The sequence below is a fragment of the Octopus bimaculoides genome, chromosome 3 (assembly GCF_001194135.2).
Source record: "Octopus bimaculoides isolate UCB-OBI-ISO-001 chromosome 3, ASM119413v2, whole genome shotgun sequence".
Taxonomy (NCBI): Eukaryota; Metazoa; Mollusca; class Cephalopoda; order Octopoda; family Octopodidae; genus Octopus; species Octopus bimaculoides.
The window spans coordinates 91,991,621-92,006,330 of NC_068983.1; the positions used below are offsets into that span (position 1 = coordinate 91,991,621).

General features: G+C 35.8%; 1 protein-coding gene across 1 annotated transcript in view; it reads left to right on the top strand.

Annotated features, from left to right (window-relative positions):
* The window catches only part of LOC106871622 (protein scribble homolog), a 698,511-nt gene that overhangs the window by 16,739 nt on the left and 667,062 nt on the right, over positions 1–14,710 (top strand). The window contains exon 2 of the mRNA XM_052966764.1: positions 3,419–3,497. Coding sequence (XP_052822724.1) covers positions 3,419–3,497 — 79 coding nt within the window. The remainder of the gene's footprint in view (positions 1–3,418; positions 3,498–14,710) is intronic.

A 14,710-nucleotide genomic window follows, 5' to 3' on the forward strand; every position in this document is an offset into this window, starting at 1 on the left:
TATATATATATATATATATATGGTGATAAATTGAATATTAACTCAATTTAAAACCAAGTGGCCTAGCATATAAAAAATATGAAAATTCAGAAAAATTTTATTACATGTGGAATGACCACTAAGTGGACATCTGATATGCTAGAAAGAGGTCATCAACAACCCAACCACAAAAAAAAATAATGTTCTCCAGAAAAATTTTTCGCAAAACACCAGAACATAAGCTGGCAAGACAAAATGAGAAATATATAGAATAAAGAATTAATTGTGTACCGGTTTCGACATTAACATTTTACTTACGTAACAACATCCGTGTTCTCTTCAGCACAATCGTTCTAGAATCAATATAATTTGCAGAACTATACACGAATTGTCTTCATAGAATAAGACTTGCGTACAGTTCTACTGATTACATTGGGGTTATTTTTCAAAATGTCTCAGCTCTGGCATGCCAAATTCCGGGAACAATTCTGCAGAGAATAATTCACTGCAGTATATGTTGCTGGCTGGAGAACATAATTATTTAAATTATTATTTATATATAGAGGGTGATAAATTGAATATTAATTCAATTTAAAACCAAATGGCCTAGCATATAAAAAATCTGAAAATTCAGAAAAAAGAATTGTGTACCGGTTCGACATTAATGTTTTGCTTACGTAACAACATCTGTGTTCTCAGCACAATCATTCTAGAATCAATATAATTTGCAGAACTATACACGAATTATCGACCTTTTTCTAGCATATCGGATGTCCACTTAGTGGTCATCCCGTCTTACACACACACACACACACACACACATATATATACTTAAAACTTAGTTGTGATCTGAACATAACCGCTTCTGACACAGAAAATCGGGAGCCCTTTTGGGCATTCTATTTTCCTTCCTGGAAGGGTTCCCAACCCATGGGCAAAGGGAAGTTAGATGATGGAGGGTGGGGGTGTTTTCAACCTGATCACCTCTGTCGCGACACTGATTCTGCAGAACTTGGTTGTGTGTGAAAACCAACTCTCAAGTATAAATATAGATGTTTTTGAATCAGCAATATTGTGTTTGGTTAAGTCCTATTTGGGGTGAAAAATCAATAAACTGATTCCTTATGGGGTTTTCCATTTAATCAGGATAAAAAAAAAAAAATTGATAAACTGATTCCTTATAGTATTTCCTAATGAAATTGGCTACACCCCATTTTAAACCATAACTTTTACCAATTTTGATGTATTTTGTTCAAACTTGATGCTAGTATTACTTAGGACTCATGAGATCTTTAAATGCTTTAAGTTCTCCAAAAATGAAAAAAAAAAAAAAAATCAATGAGTGGAAAAAATCTATAAACTAATTCCTTATGGGGTTACCTGATCAAGTTGTCTGCAACTCATTTTCAGCCAAAAGTTTACCAATTTCAACAGATTTCGCCCATATTTGATGTTGATGTTACTTAGTTTGGTTTGAAATAAAGAACTTGATTAGCTTCATAACCCTAACTTAATCCCGGGCAAAGCTGTGCTATACTGCTAGTAATAAGATATAGTGTTGCTCTTTGTGAAGTCTGATAATAGTAGAACCATTGTGTAAGGCCAAGCTGAACACTCTGGTGTTGAGTGGAGTGGTTAATTGAGCAGAAATGGTGAGCAACAAAAGTATTTTTCCAGAGGTAGATATTGTGTAGATGTTTGGTAACCTATTTTCCTGAGAATTAGCCACAGAACATTTCGATTAACAGTATCAAATGCTTAGCTCAAATCAACAAAGTAATGGTATAGAGCAAGATTCTGTTCAATGCACTTTTCTTGTAATTGTCTGAAAGTAAAGATACGATCAGCTGTGTCCCTGGAGGAATGAAAACCACACTGAGACTCAGACACTGTATTTGGAACTATGAAGGTATTTAAATGTTCTAACCAAATGCAGGCAAGTACCTTTCCAACCACAGACAAAATCGAAATCCCATGAAAATTACTACACTGATCCTTTGGCCCCGATTTATACAAGGAGACTAAATGGCATCAATCCAGTTTTGAGACACTTTCTCAGTTCTCCAACAGTGACAAATTAATATATTTAAGAGTTCAAATGGTGAGCAACAAAAGTATTTTTCCAGAGTTCAAATAAGTTATAAAAAGTAATAGTAGTCCATAATTAGTAAGTACAATAAATAGAATAATACAAAAATTAGTTATATATTACAGTAAAATCGAGCTGTAACAACAAATTCAGTTATTGCCTAATTTATTGCCAAGTCTTCATATTTTCAGTCTTGACCCAATGGCTATTTTTTATATAATGAATTTGCCTACCATATATACTTTTCTACTTGGCATAAAACTTTAGCTATATTGGTACTTCTGGCTCTCAGTTTTTAAGTATTCTAGTAAATCACTATTTTAACAAAATGATAGTTCCTTTTTGAATTATGATGTTACTTCGTAAATTAAAATCAAATAATTTTTATCTGTAGGTGCAATATTTTAATAATATCCTTAGCTGCAATGTTTTAAGTAGAAATTTTCATGTTGATGTAATAACTTGTCCTGTACTTTTCCAGATTTATAATCACAAGAATATTATTTCTCTTGCTCGCTTTTTTCTATGTTTTTTCCAGGCTATGCTATTATGCTAATTAATAATGTGTCAAATAGCGGTGTCATTGATAATTTTTTCTATACCTCAATGATGCCAGTGACATATATTAAAAGTCCCCTTATAGAACTATATTCATAAAAAAGTATGGAACTATATTGTCACCCTCAAATTTGAGAAACAAACACTCATAACTTTTTTCTTTTCAAACTTCATTGCATGAAATTGATACCACAAAATTCCTTGCATAAAATTGATACCACAAAATTCCTAGCATTGAGCTCTATCATTTTAGCTTAATTGAAATATAGTTTGTTTTTAAAATGAAAAAGTTAATTATACTTCAATCCAATTTTTTCTTCCTTATATTTTTTTCATGATATTTTACCTCACAACTGAAGCTAAGATAAATATATTTTGCTTTTAAAATAAAAAAAGTTGTTTGATCTAAACTCTCCTATAACATTGCTACAAATTTTGATGCAGACTTTTTCTACTGGACCAGATCTCAATTTTTTTATGCCAAAATGTAGCTAGGAACCAGTCCTCATCAAAAATGTAAACAGTTTTCAATTTGGTTAGAAACTGAATTAGCGACAAGCTTTGAAAGATGATGCATGTGAGTAAATTGTGGCCTTAAGAATATTATGCAACTACTACCGTAGTTGAATGATAATTTGATTTGAAATTGTTGTACTATAAATGAAATATTTGATGTTTGTTGTGTTGGACTTGACAGTTTCATCTTTTAAATATCTTTCAAGTCAAAGAAATTTTCTTCACATGAGTTTATAATTTATTCATTTTTGTTTTTCTATTCTTCTTTCACCACAGAACTCTGTGAAATTCCTGAAAATATTAAATTTTGTAAAAACTTGCAAGTCTTTGATCTCAGTAGCAATCCACTGCCAAGGTAAGCCACTTTGTCATTGTTGTAGTCATCATCATCATCATCTTCTCTTCCTCCATACTATCAACATATACTTGACAACTGTCCAGAAGTTTATTGTTTATTTGTCCATTGAGCTCTTTAGCATTCAAATTATTCTGTTAAATGCAATGTTTAATAATTTATTGTTTTGATTTAATCATGCATTATCTTGTATCTTTGAGAGTTTGAGGATGTAATTGTTTGTTTATTTTTCCAATGATATTATAATTGAGTTTTAGAGGCTGGATCAAGCTATAGGGGTTGGACAAAATAATGGAAACACCTTAAAATTTCTAACAAATTTATTTTAATAAGGGTTAGGACTGCCTTTGGCAGTAATTACAGCTTGGATTCTATGAGGTATGAACTCGTACAAAGTTTGAATTGTTTCCAAAGAAATTTTTGACCATTCTTCAGCTAAAAGTCTCCAGTTCTTGTAGTGATGATGGTGGAGGATATCGACTCCTTACTTGTTTTTCTAAAATGCACCATAAATGTTCAATAATATTGAGATCTAGAGATAAGATGACCAGATAAGATGTTCAACTTGACTAGAATATTCCTTGTGCCATTCAGTAACAACTTTAGCAGTGTGAATTGGTGCATTATCATCCTGAAAAATTGCATTTCTCTCCAGAAACAGTTCATTAACCATAGGATGAATTTGATCAGATAAAATGCTTAGATAGTCTTGACTATTAATTCTGCCATGAAGAGAAACCATTGGGCCAGTGGATTTCCAAGATATAGCCCCCCCCCCCCAGCTCATCACAGATCCTCCATGATTAACAGTTGTGAGAAGGCAGTCTGGGTCAAATGCTTCTTTTGGCTGTTTCCACATGTATACTCGACCGGTGGTTGGAAATAAGATAAAGGATGACTCGTCCAAGAAAATAACATTCTTCCACTGCTCTAGTGACCAATTCTGTAGGTTTTTCCTCCACTCTGAACGTTTGTTTTTGAAAGTAGTGGTTTTCTGATTGCAGCCCTCCTGTGAAATCTAGTTTTGTGCAGCCTCCGGCAAACAGTTTTTGTGGAAACTGGGTTCTTGAGATGGTCATTAAGCTCTGCAGTAATTTTTGGAGCTATACTTTTGTGATCCTTTCTAACAATTCGTATAAGAGTTCGACGGTCCCTATCTGAAAGTTTGGGTTTTCTTCCGGAGTTTTGTTTCGACGAGGAGGTTTTTTCCCTCTTTCTCAAGGGCTGTCATTACTTTTCAGACATTACTTCTTGATATACCAAACATTTTGGCTGTTTTCGTTAGGCTAGCACCTGCCATACAAGCACCAACAATTCGACCTCTTTGAAAGTCCAATATCTCTGTCATTTTAATGAATTTTAATTACCTTCTTCTGATGATATCTGAAAAGAAACAGCAGTTTTAGCAAAACATATTAAGCAACACTAATAATAAACCAAAAAATATAAAGATAAAGAAACTTTTGATGGTTTTATAGATATTTCAAAATTATGATGCTCTGATGCTAGGTGTTTCCATTATTTTGTCCAACCCCTGTAGTTTGAAAACAAAACAAGTAGGATATCTGAGCCAAATGTGGCCAGTTTAAATGCTAAAGGGTTAAGGGTTTTTATTGTTAAAACTCAGCAGCATTCTTTTGGGCTGCTCTGTTATTTTGTGTCTTACCCCTAAATTTTGTTTTGAAAGATATTAATGTAAAAAGATGGCATCATGTACAGCCAGCCAACATGAAGAAAAGGCAAGAGAAAATTGAGAGGAGGTGAGGGTGAAACCTGTACCTGTCTCTCTCTCCTTTTCACTCAGGACAATGTTCATGAACTTTCTCTCTTTCCAAGTCTAATGACTGAAAAATTATATCATCAGCTCTGCAACAATCAGTGCCAATAACAGTGTAAGGTAACAGTGAAAGCATCAGCATCACTGCCACCACTATCAGCATTGTTAGCAACAATCATTAGTAGCAGTAATAAAAATATTATTGCTATTGCTGGTGCCTTTCACAAATACAACTCAAGCTTCCAAAATAACCAAGCTATCAGTTAGAAGTTTATCAGAAGCAAAGCAACTTCTGAAAACATTTGGACAAGAGATTTTCTTGAATCTACCTAAGTCAGCAGCAAAGTCAGCATGAGCAACAGTAGCCACCACAACAACATCACAAATCAACAGTAATAATAACAACAATGCTAACAAAACCCAACAAAACAATAGAAATCACCAAACCTACCCATGATATACTTTCTCTCCTTCCAATCTCTTGGAAATGTTGACTAACAAGCAAAAGTAAAAACCCAAAAAGAGAAAACCATTGTGAGAAGATAAAGAAAAGAAAAACAAAGTTAAAGACCATCCAACACAGAAGACTCAAATAAAAAACAAGTTTTACACTAACTAGCTGTACACACCTCTACCTCTGACTCTATAAGAAACAGAAAACCAAGAATGTTACCAACAAACTTCAGCCACGAATAAAATCAATAATTCAGTGAAATTTTTCAACCAACAGACAGAAAAACTTTTCCTAACACAATGCCACTATACACCAACTCATATACTCACCCAAGAGATATTTAGCAGTCTCAAAACAAAATTACTCAAAGATGGAGAGCTCTTTAAAATACAATAAACAAAAGACTGTACAAATAGTTACTTAGGAGTTGCACAACTAGTCAGAAAGCGAGATCATCCATCCTTCCAAAGGAACTGAGTAAGAAAACTTCCTCATTTTTACGTTTCCTATCAATATAGCTTTATTCAGAATAGTAACATAAATGTGTATGGCATGGAGTCACTTTAGAAACTATGCCTCTTGCTTAACAACTTCAGGTCACTAGATATAGATGTAATAACTGTCAACAGGATCAGGATTTCCAACACACACATACAGGCAACTATCTTAGATGACTACAAACAAGATATATGGATCTCTTAAACAGCAGGCTGTGTTAGGAGGAGTGGTAATGTTGTTCCAAAATGCTAAGTCTTGAGGTAGAGATGACCTTCCTGAACCCAGGTGTCAGTAGTCCTAGACATGAGCAGCAGCGAAGTTGATGCTTTTATAAGTAGCAATCTTTGCTCCAACAGGGCAGGTTAGCTGGTTTTCTTGAAGAGCAGGTCATCCCTAAAGGCATGATAAGAAGTGTTTCTGGGAACATCTCACTCTTTATTGCTAATGGGTGACTAGAACAGTATCTTAAGCATACAGTGAGATTGTGTAGCATTAACCAGTAGGAGAGTGGGGTGTAAAAGCCTCACATATCTGTTCAAATGTTCACAACTGTCTGATCGGTGGAAAATTTGGGTGGTTGTTTAGTAAAAGCACCAGGTTATCCAGATCATTTCTACATAGGGTATTTATTCAGTCAGTGGACAAGGGTATAGTATGGGATGTCTGCAATTTCAGCTGGTCAGCTATACAGAGCACAAACTTGTGATCTGCACGGGACCCAGTTAGTAGAAGCTGAATGAATTGTTCCTGATATATAAAGCCTACAGAGACCATATCAGTATTTTAGTAAATGATGGTCGCTAGGGTGTTGGGTGCTTTGAAGTGGGGATTAGAAAATATACCGCTTTTAGCAAAGAAAAAGCAGTAGATTAGAGGGGGAGTAAATTAGAAGAGGCAACTAGGCAAAGTGTCTTGGCTGATGTGCTGACAGTAAGAAAGGATCTTGATCATTTCTTAAATGTGAAATATGAAGGTTGTTTTGTCAGAGCTCAAGTATAATCTTCTAAAACTGTTTGATGGGGTTGGAGTACCAGGGTGAAATAATAATAAAGCTATAATTCAGTCTTTGATAGCCATGGACAAACATGTGTTACTTGATTTCAAGCAGATGTGTGCATTTTTTCTCAGGGTGAATGGTGGAATAAAGTTGGTGGTAGACTTTAGTGACCTTCTGTGACTCTCGATAAAAAGTGTAGAGTTTTGCAAAAAGCTATAACACAGCTGAGATATGGGATGCAGAAAGTGGTTTTTTGAGGCACAGATGACCTGATTTGGGTGATCTGCTGTATGAGCTTTGCGCATTTTACGCCAGACTTGTTTCCTGACATCTTGCCTAGCATCTACTCCAGCAGGTAGCAAAATGAAAGAGTTCCCAGTTTTGTACTTGGGTATGGTGTTCCATTGAGGGAGGATGCAAACAAGGGAAACATAGTTGACAATTACTATCCTACAATTCTGCTAAATACATATTTAAGTTTTTATCTAAGGTACTAACAAAGAAGGTAGTTGATGAGAGGTTGGTCACTAAAGTACAGATGTGCACAATCCTAACCAGAACAGCTTTCATCTCATGCACTGTCGGGAGAGTAGGCTGTAAACCTGACATCAGAGGGGTTCTGGTCAACTTGACTCAATTGAAGACTTTCGGTAAGATTGGCCATCATAATTACTTGGTAGCTTCAGTCAGCTCAAGGTGGCCTGTTTTGGCACCATTTTCAAAGGTTAGATTGCTTCAATGCACAGTAACATCTGTTTCATGATGAGAGTAAATTGCTACCCATCAGAACCATTTCAGATCATGTGCTTGATCTATCAAGGGTTTCCTTTTGAACCTCTCCTGCATATACAAGAAGTAAAAATTCTCTGTACTTTCACCAAAACTTTCTTGAAATTGGCTGCACTGTCTTAAGTGCTCACATGCTAAAAGGTGGTACTCTTGTTGTTATGTGACCGAGGTTTGACCTTCATTGCTTTAGTTTTCCGTCTTGTAAATATGGACACTCTGCTGGTGTGCACCAAGGAAGAATAGAGATCAGTGATCCATTTTCTCTGGTCTGAAGGTGTGTCAGGAGCTGAAATTGATTGCACTACAATACAGGGACAGTGCTCTACTGTGTAGGAGTGTGTATGAGTGGATTAAGAAGTTTAAAAAAGGCTGGACAAGCATGAAACACAAAAATGGAGCAGAATGCTTATCAACCTCTACCATTGAGTGATGGTTCTGGTGAACTGACAAGTGATCATTGATGAGATGGCATGTTCTCTGCAAATTAGTCATGGTTCTGCATATAAGATCACCTACAAGCTTCACTTCCATAAAGTCTGTGTGCGATGGGTACCAAGAGAACTTAGTGAAGTGCATAAGCACATTCATGTGAAGATCTGTCAACACTTACTCAACTGCTACAACAATGAAGGTAAAAGTTTTTTGGAGAGTATAGTTACAGAAGATGAGACCTGGGTGCATCACTATGAACTAGAAGCCAAAAGCAGAGTATATAGTGGAAACACCTGGAGTTGTCTGCAAAAAGAAATTCAAGATTCAACCTTTTACAGAAAAAGTGGTGCTAACCATTTTTGGGGATGACTGTAGACCTTTTCCAGGTATATTCCAGTATAGGCTCTTTTGGGATGCAAAAGGGTCTATACTGGAATATTACCTGGAAAAGGGGTCTACAATCACCAGTGTAGGCTACAGTGAAATGCTGGCCAACAAACTGAAACTAGCAGTTTGCACCAAATGATGAGGTCTATTGTCAAAGCGAGTGTTATTGTTGCCTGACAAAGCATGCCTACATACAACTGCCCACATCATTGAAACTATTGAAAAATTGGGTTTCGAGTTGCTGTAACACCCTGCATGCAGACCAGATCTCACCCCTTTTGACTATCATCTCTTTGGATTACCCAGACATCCTTTAACAGTTCATCAATTTGCTATGAATGAAGAAGTGCAAAAAGCAGTGCATAAATAGCTGCATGACCTCCCGAAAACTTTCTTCTCCACTGGAACAAGCAAGCTTGTGGACCACTGAAAGAGCACATCAAAAAATCATTGTCCAATACACAACTTCTTTTGCCATAGCTATAAAACAGGAAGCCCATCTGCTTTTATCAGCTAAAAGAAGGCAGCAGGGCAATTTTCAGAATGGACTTGATCAATGGATCTATCTCACTCATGCTATTTGACAAAAACTCCAGTTTTAAAAAGGGTGAATAGTAATGTTGTTGGAAAACTTGCATAGCAAAAAGAAGGGAGGGGAGAGAGCATAAGAAACAGAGTTAGAGAAGGGAAGAGAATGACGGATGAGAAAGTACTTCTCATTGAGAAAATGTTGACAAACAATAATAACAACAATACGCATAAGAACTAAAAGAGCTACAACAGCAGCAGTATGTTTCACAGCAGCAACAAGGACATTCCCATCATCAATATAACAAAAGTGACCTCATTTGCAAATGTTATACAATAATGGTGATTAGATCATATCCTTTGCAATGATTTTATTAATGAAAATAAACAATGTCTGGTAAAACCAAATGTTCTATGTCAAAAAATGATGTAATTATTTTTCAACCCCTACTTTTGTTTTAATAAATTACCGAAACAAGGTTGCATATAATCTTTAGCTTACCCTCGTACTAATTGTCAAACCACTATGGGAGTTGTTGATGGTATCCCATTTGAACTGGGGTGTAAAATAGTTCTTTTGGCATCAGGCACCATGGAAATCGAGGTGGTTGAAACGATTCTAAAAAAGATAATGACTGGAACAAAAATTTACCAGCACAAGTTGGTGGGTTTGCAGCTTGATATTTGATGAGGCAAGTGTATACCATCAAATAGTATTTAATAGCATTAGGAAGTGCTGGACTGATGGTCTTGTTAAGCTCATGGCTCTAGTTCACTGTAGACTTCTAGGTAAGAACTGGTAAGAACCTGGGATGAGGTTACAACCAAGGTGGCCAGTTTCACTAAGAAGTGGGCTGAAAAGACGCTTCCTTGAGAGGTTGGGCATAAATGGTAAATACATATATTACCTTCTATATATTACTGCTTGTGAACCATGCTGTACTTTAGTGTGTCTCCTGTCAACATCCTTTACCTAGAGGACTAGATATGTTGGGCTGATCAGTCATGCAGTGAAATGGTAGCATCTGCAAAGAAGATTCCTATATGGTGAGCATGCCTGTCCTTCACAGCTTGTCTCCTTGACAAAGCTACAGTCCTTGGTCAAGTGAAGATTAAGACTAGGCACTTGGTATCAGTCAAGATGGCTGGTGGAACTTCTACCATTGTATTGAGAAAAGTGGTAGGGAAGATCTCCATTATTCTTGAGGTAACTCTAGATGTTGATAAGAATCAAGCAGTTAATCTGTTATGGAGAATTTTCAGCCCAGTAACTATGGATAACTTCTAGTGATTCTTTGTTTGACAGTGCTACTGGGTTGTTGTTATGAGATAAACGGTAAAGGTATGGAAGTGCTGCCAACCAGTTCCTATTCACATTGCACACAGATTAATGAAACTGTACTGTCTACTCTCTTTCAGTTTCCAAGCATTAATAATTTGTAGAGTTTTTGTCAAATAGCATGAGTGAGGTGGATCCATTGATCAAGTCCATTCTGAAAATTTCCCTGCTTCCTTCTTTTAGCTGATAGAGCATATAGGTTTCCTCTGTTTCATAGCTACAGCAAAATAAGTTGTGTATTGGACAATGTTGAAAGGACTGAAAATTGATACTTTCCTCTTCAATCAAACCCTCATCAACTTTCCAAATTTCATTTAAAGTGAGAGTGAAGAGGGAAGTGCTGCACTCCATCTTTCCTATAAAGTCTTTGAAATATGGGTATGAAATATGGGTGTGAAGATGATGCCTGTAAACAGACTTGGTCTGAGCACATGCCTGTAGGAAGTTTAATTGTATTTTGAATTTGAATTTGTACTGGGTCAATTTTTGACTCCTGTTTTAAAGATGGTGAATAGTAATGTTGTTGGAAAACTTGCATAGCAAAAAGAAGGGAGGGGAGAGAGCATAAGAAACAGAGTTAGAGAAGGGAAGAGAATGACGGATGAGAAAGTACTTCTCACTGAGAAAATGTTGACAAACAATAATAACAACAATATGCATAAGAACTAAAAGAGCTACAACAGCAGCAGTATGTTTCACAGCAGCAAGGACATTCCCATCATCAATATAACAAAAGTGACCTCATTTGCAAATGTTATACAATAATGGTGATTAGATCATATCCTTTGCAATGATTTTATTAATGAAAATAAACAATGTCTGGTAAAACCAAATGTTCTAGTCTTCCATCAATAGATAAAGGAAAAATTTGAACAAGAACCTTAATCAATAGATGCATTAAAAAAAAATACAAAACAGTGTATAATCTGATCCCAACAGAGGCAGAGAAACGTTTGAATGATACTGGAGGTTCAATATGACATGTGAGGAGAAGAGAATATGGGATGGTGGTGGCTGTATGCCTCAATGAAATGGAGGCTAAAAAAATTCCTACACATAGATGAATACTTATTAATTCCAACCTAAGGAGATGTGTAAGTAAATTAACATTTTTATACATGCTACCAGAATTAAGTATTAAATATTTCACCATGATATTTGAAGAATATGGTGAATTAATTACCATCACCAGAAGACTGCTCCTTTACCACTACCAAGAGAAGTGGTCAGTGATCAAAATAGGTGGAAATGTTTTTCATACCTGATAGTTTTCTTAGGATCCCCAGCCTCATCTTCATGGAAAATGGTAAATGTATAAGTTTTGTGGCAGAAGACAGGAAGGCTAATGTGTTACTCATGTGGGAGCATCAACCATCAAAAGACTTTCTGACCTTAGGCAAAGAGACCCAAAACCTTTTGGCTGCCAACACCAGAACCACGGTAACACTAACTACAACAACAGTGAAAGCAACAGCAACATGTTAAGAAACACAAACCATTGCCACTGCAGTGAAGGCATTTACTGTCACCACCTTCAAAAGAGGAAGCCTCACAAAGGTGCCTGCCTCCCCAAACCAACATTGACAGAAGTAATACAAACACATGCATCAATAAACTTTCATCATCTCTCTCCAATTTCTCAACAAAGGATGAGGAGGAGGTGGAGCAAACTGAAATCTGGCAAACAAGAGAAAGAAAAGCCCTGTTACAAAAATTCAGAAAAATGGATGAGACTCCAATAAAAAGCTCATGAGCACAACCATCAACTTCCACTTTCTTTTTTCCTGCTGCCTTGTTGATGGCTCACTCCTAATTCCACACAGCCTGTCCACAAGTTTGCCTCTCTTTTACTTCTGCCGAATTTGCTGCTTTGTTGATGATATCAGTGCAGTATCATCAGTACAGTCAAGGTCATCAAGCTTCACAGTGAACTTCCACATGATACCATTCTCTCCATTTCTTACCATTCTCTTTATGACATATTGAAAAATGTTTCACTTCTGCCCTAATCTTAAATCAGTCTGTGGTTTCACCCTAATTGATCACTGCAAACTCAAAGTTGTCACACAAGGCTTTCACCATTGCAATGATCTTTTGAATGCCCAAAGGCTTTGTCTGTGCATTGAGTGGAAAGTTTGTTTGAAGTCAATGAAGTTGATGCATAAAGATGCTTGCCACTCATTGAACTGCTCCATGATATTGCATAGTATGAAGATTTGTTCTTGTGGTTCCTCTTCCTTCCTTATATTTGGTCTGTTCCTTTGTTAGTTTGCTGTTACACTCTGCCTTGATCAAGTGCATGCATACATTCACATTATTTATTGTCTGTGGCTACTGTTTTGCTGAAACGTGTAACATATAACCTATGCTAATTTTATTCACTCATCATTTCTTCTTTGGGTTTGAGACTATAGAATAATCCATGTAATGGGTTGAGTTTATGTACAATCCATGTAGTAGGTTGGCTGAAGTTACATGTCTCTTTGCGCTGAAGGTAGTCATTAATGATAAGGCTTTTACTTGGTCAAGAAAGTTGATCTCCCTATTCCATTATCTCTCAAACATAAAAATGCCAACAACTCTTAGCTAGATGCACCTCTGTCAAACAAATTTATATTTCTGCTTATTTAATGTATCTTATTTACTTTGCGTCAGTCTTTAGTTGAAGTTAATCCTTGCTGTAAAGTGCAATTTGTGGTCATAAATATATTGTGCTTTAGCTTCAGAAATACTAAATGTATAGAAAATAAATACTCTCTTGGACTTATTCACAAGATTTGTGAATTCAGAAAAGTGAATTGTTTTAACTAGAAACAGTGTTTTGTCTCTACAAACTGATATAGAATGGCAGTAAACACTTGAATAACTGAGTTTGCAATGCTTCACCCTGTTTTACTTGCAATTTGTGGCTGGAAATCAACAACCTGAAGAGGCATGACTTTACCATGGCTTATTTTTATGACAATCATCATAAAAATGAAGTCCATCACCTGTTACAGGTATTGCAACATCTTGAATTTATTTAATTCATCCGCTGTAGTTATCAGAAAGTGCTGTAATGGTCTAGATCTTACTAATAGAATTGTATTGTGCTCAGCACTAAAAGCTAATGAAATACAAACTTGCTACTCAAAGTGGTTTCTGTTTTTAGCTAACTAGATTAGTGCTTACTAGCAGGACCTGTGAATATTTCATGGAATTAATGATAAACCTATTGGGTTATTTCTGAAACTTTATCCAAAAAACATGAAAGTGTAGCCTGTGTTATGTTTGTATGGAAAGATAGTTGCTCATCTGCTACTCATTGAAAAGTGAAAGAAACTGGAATACGGTGATTACTTAATGCACTTTATATACTTTATGCACAATTCTATAGACTTAATAATACACAACACTCATAAAATAAATATTCACTCTTATTTTTCCATTAAGGAAAAAAATATCCCATACATATGATACAATCTTTAGTTAAATTACATATATCTGCCACATAAATAAGCATGAATATTTCATGGAATTGCACTTATGTGCATGTGTTAAGTGATAGGTGATATAAAAAAAACTTATTTCAATTAAAAAAATAACACTTTTCACTGTCCATACACCACCACTACCACTATCATATCTTCCTCTCTCTCCTCCTCTCTTTCCCTCCTCTTTCTTTCTCTCTGCCTTTCTTTAACCTCACCGTCAGAACGCCACCCTTCTGCTAAAATTATATTTCTAACTCTCTTTCTCTATACCACTACCTTCAACTAACATTTTTAACCACTTAATAAATATTATGCTCTCTCTACCACATGTCATGGATGTTCTTTTTATCTCTTTTCTGTCTTACTCTTTGCTTTATCCTCTTTTCCTCCCTCCTCTCTTTCCCTTCAACTTGAAAACATTACAATTACGTTCCCTCATCATGGATGCTTCACTCTTTTTCTCTCTTCTTTTCTTTCTCCCTCTTTTTCTCTCTTCTTTTCTTTCTCCCTCTTTTTCTCTCTTCTTTTCTTTCTCTCTC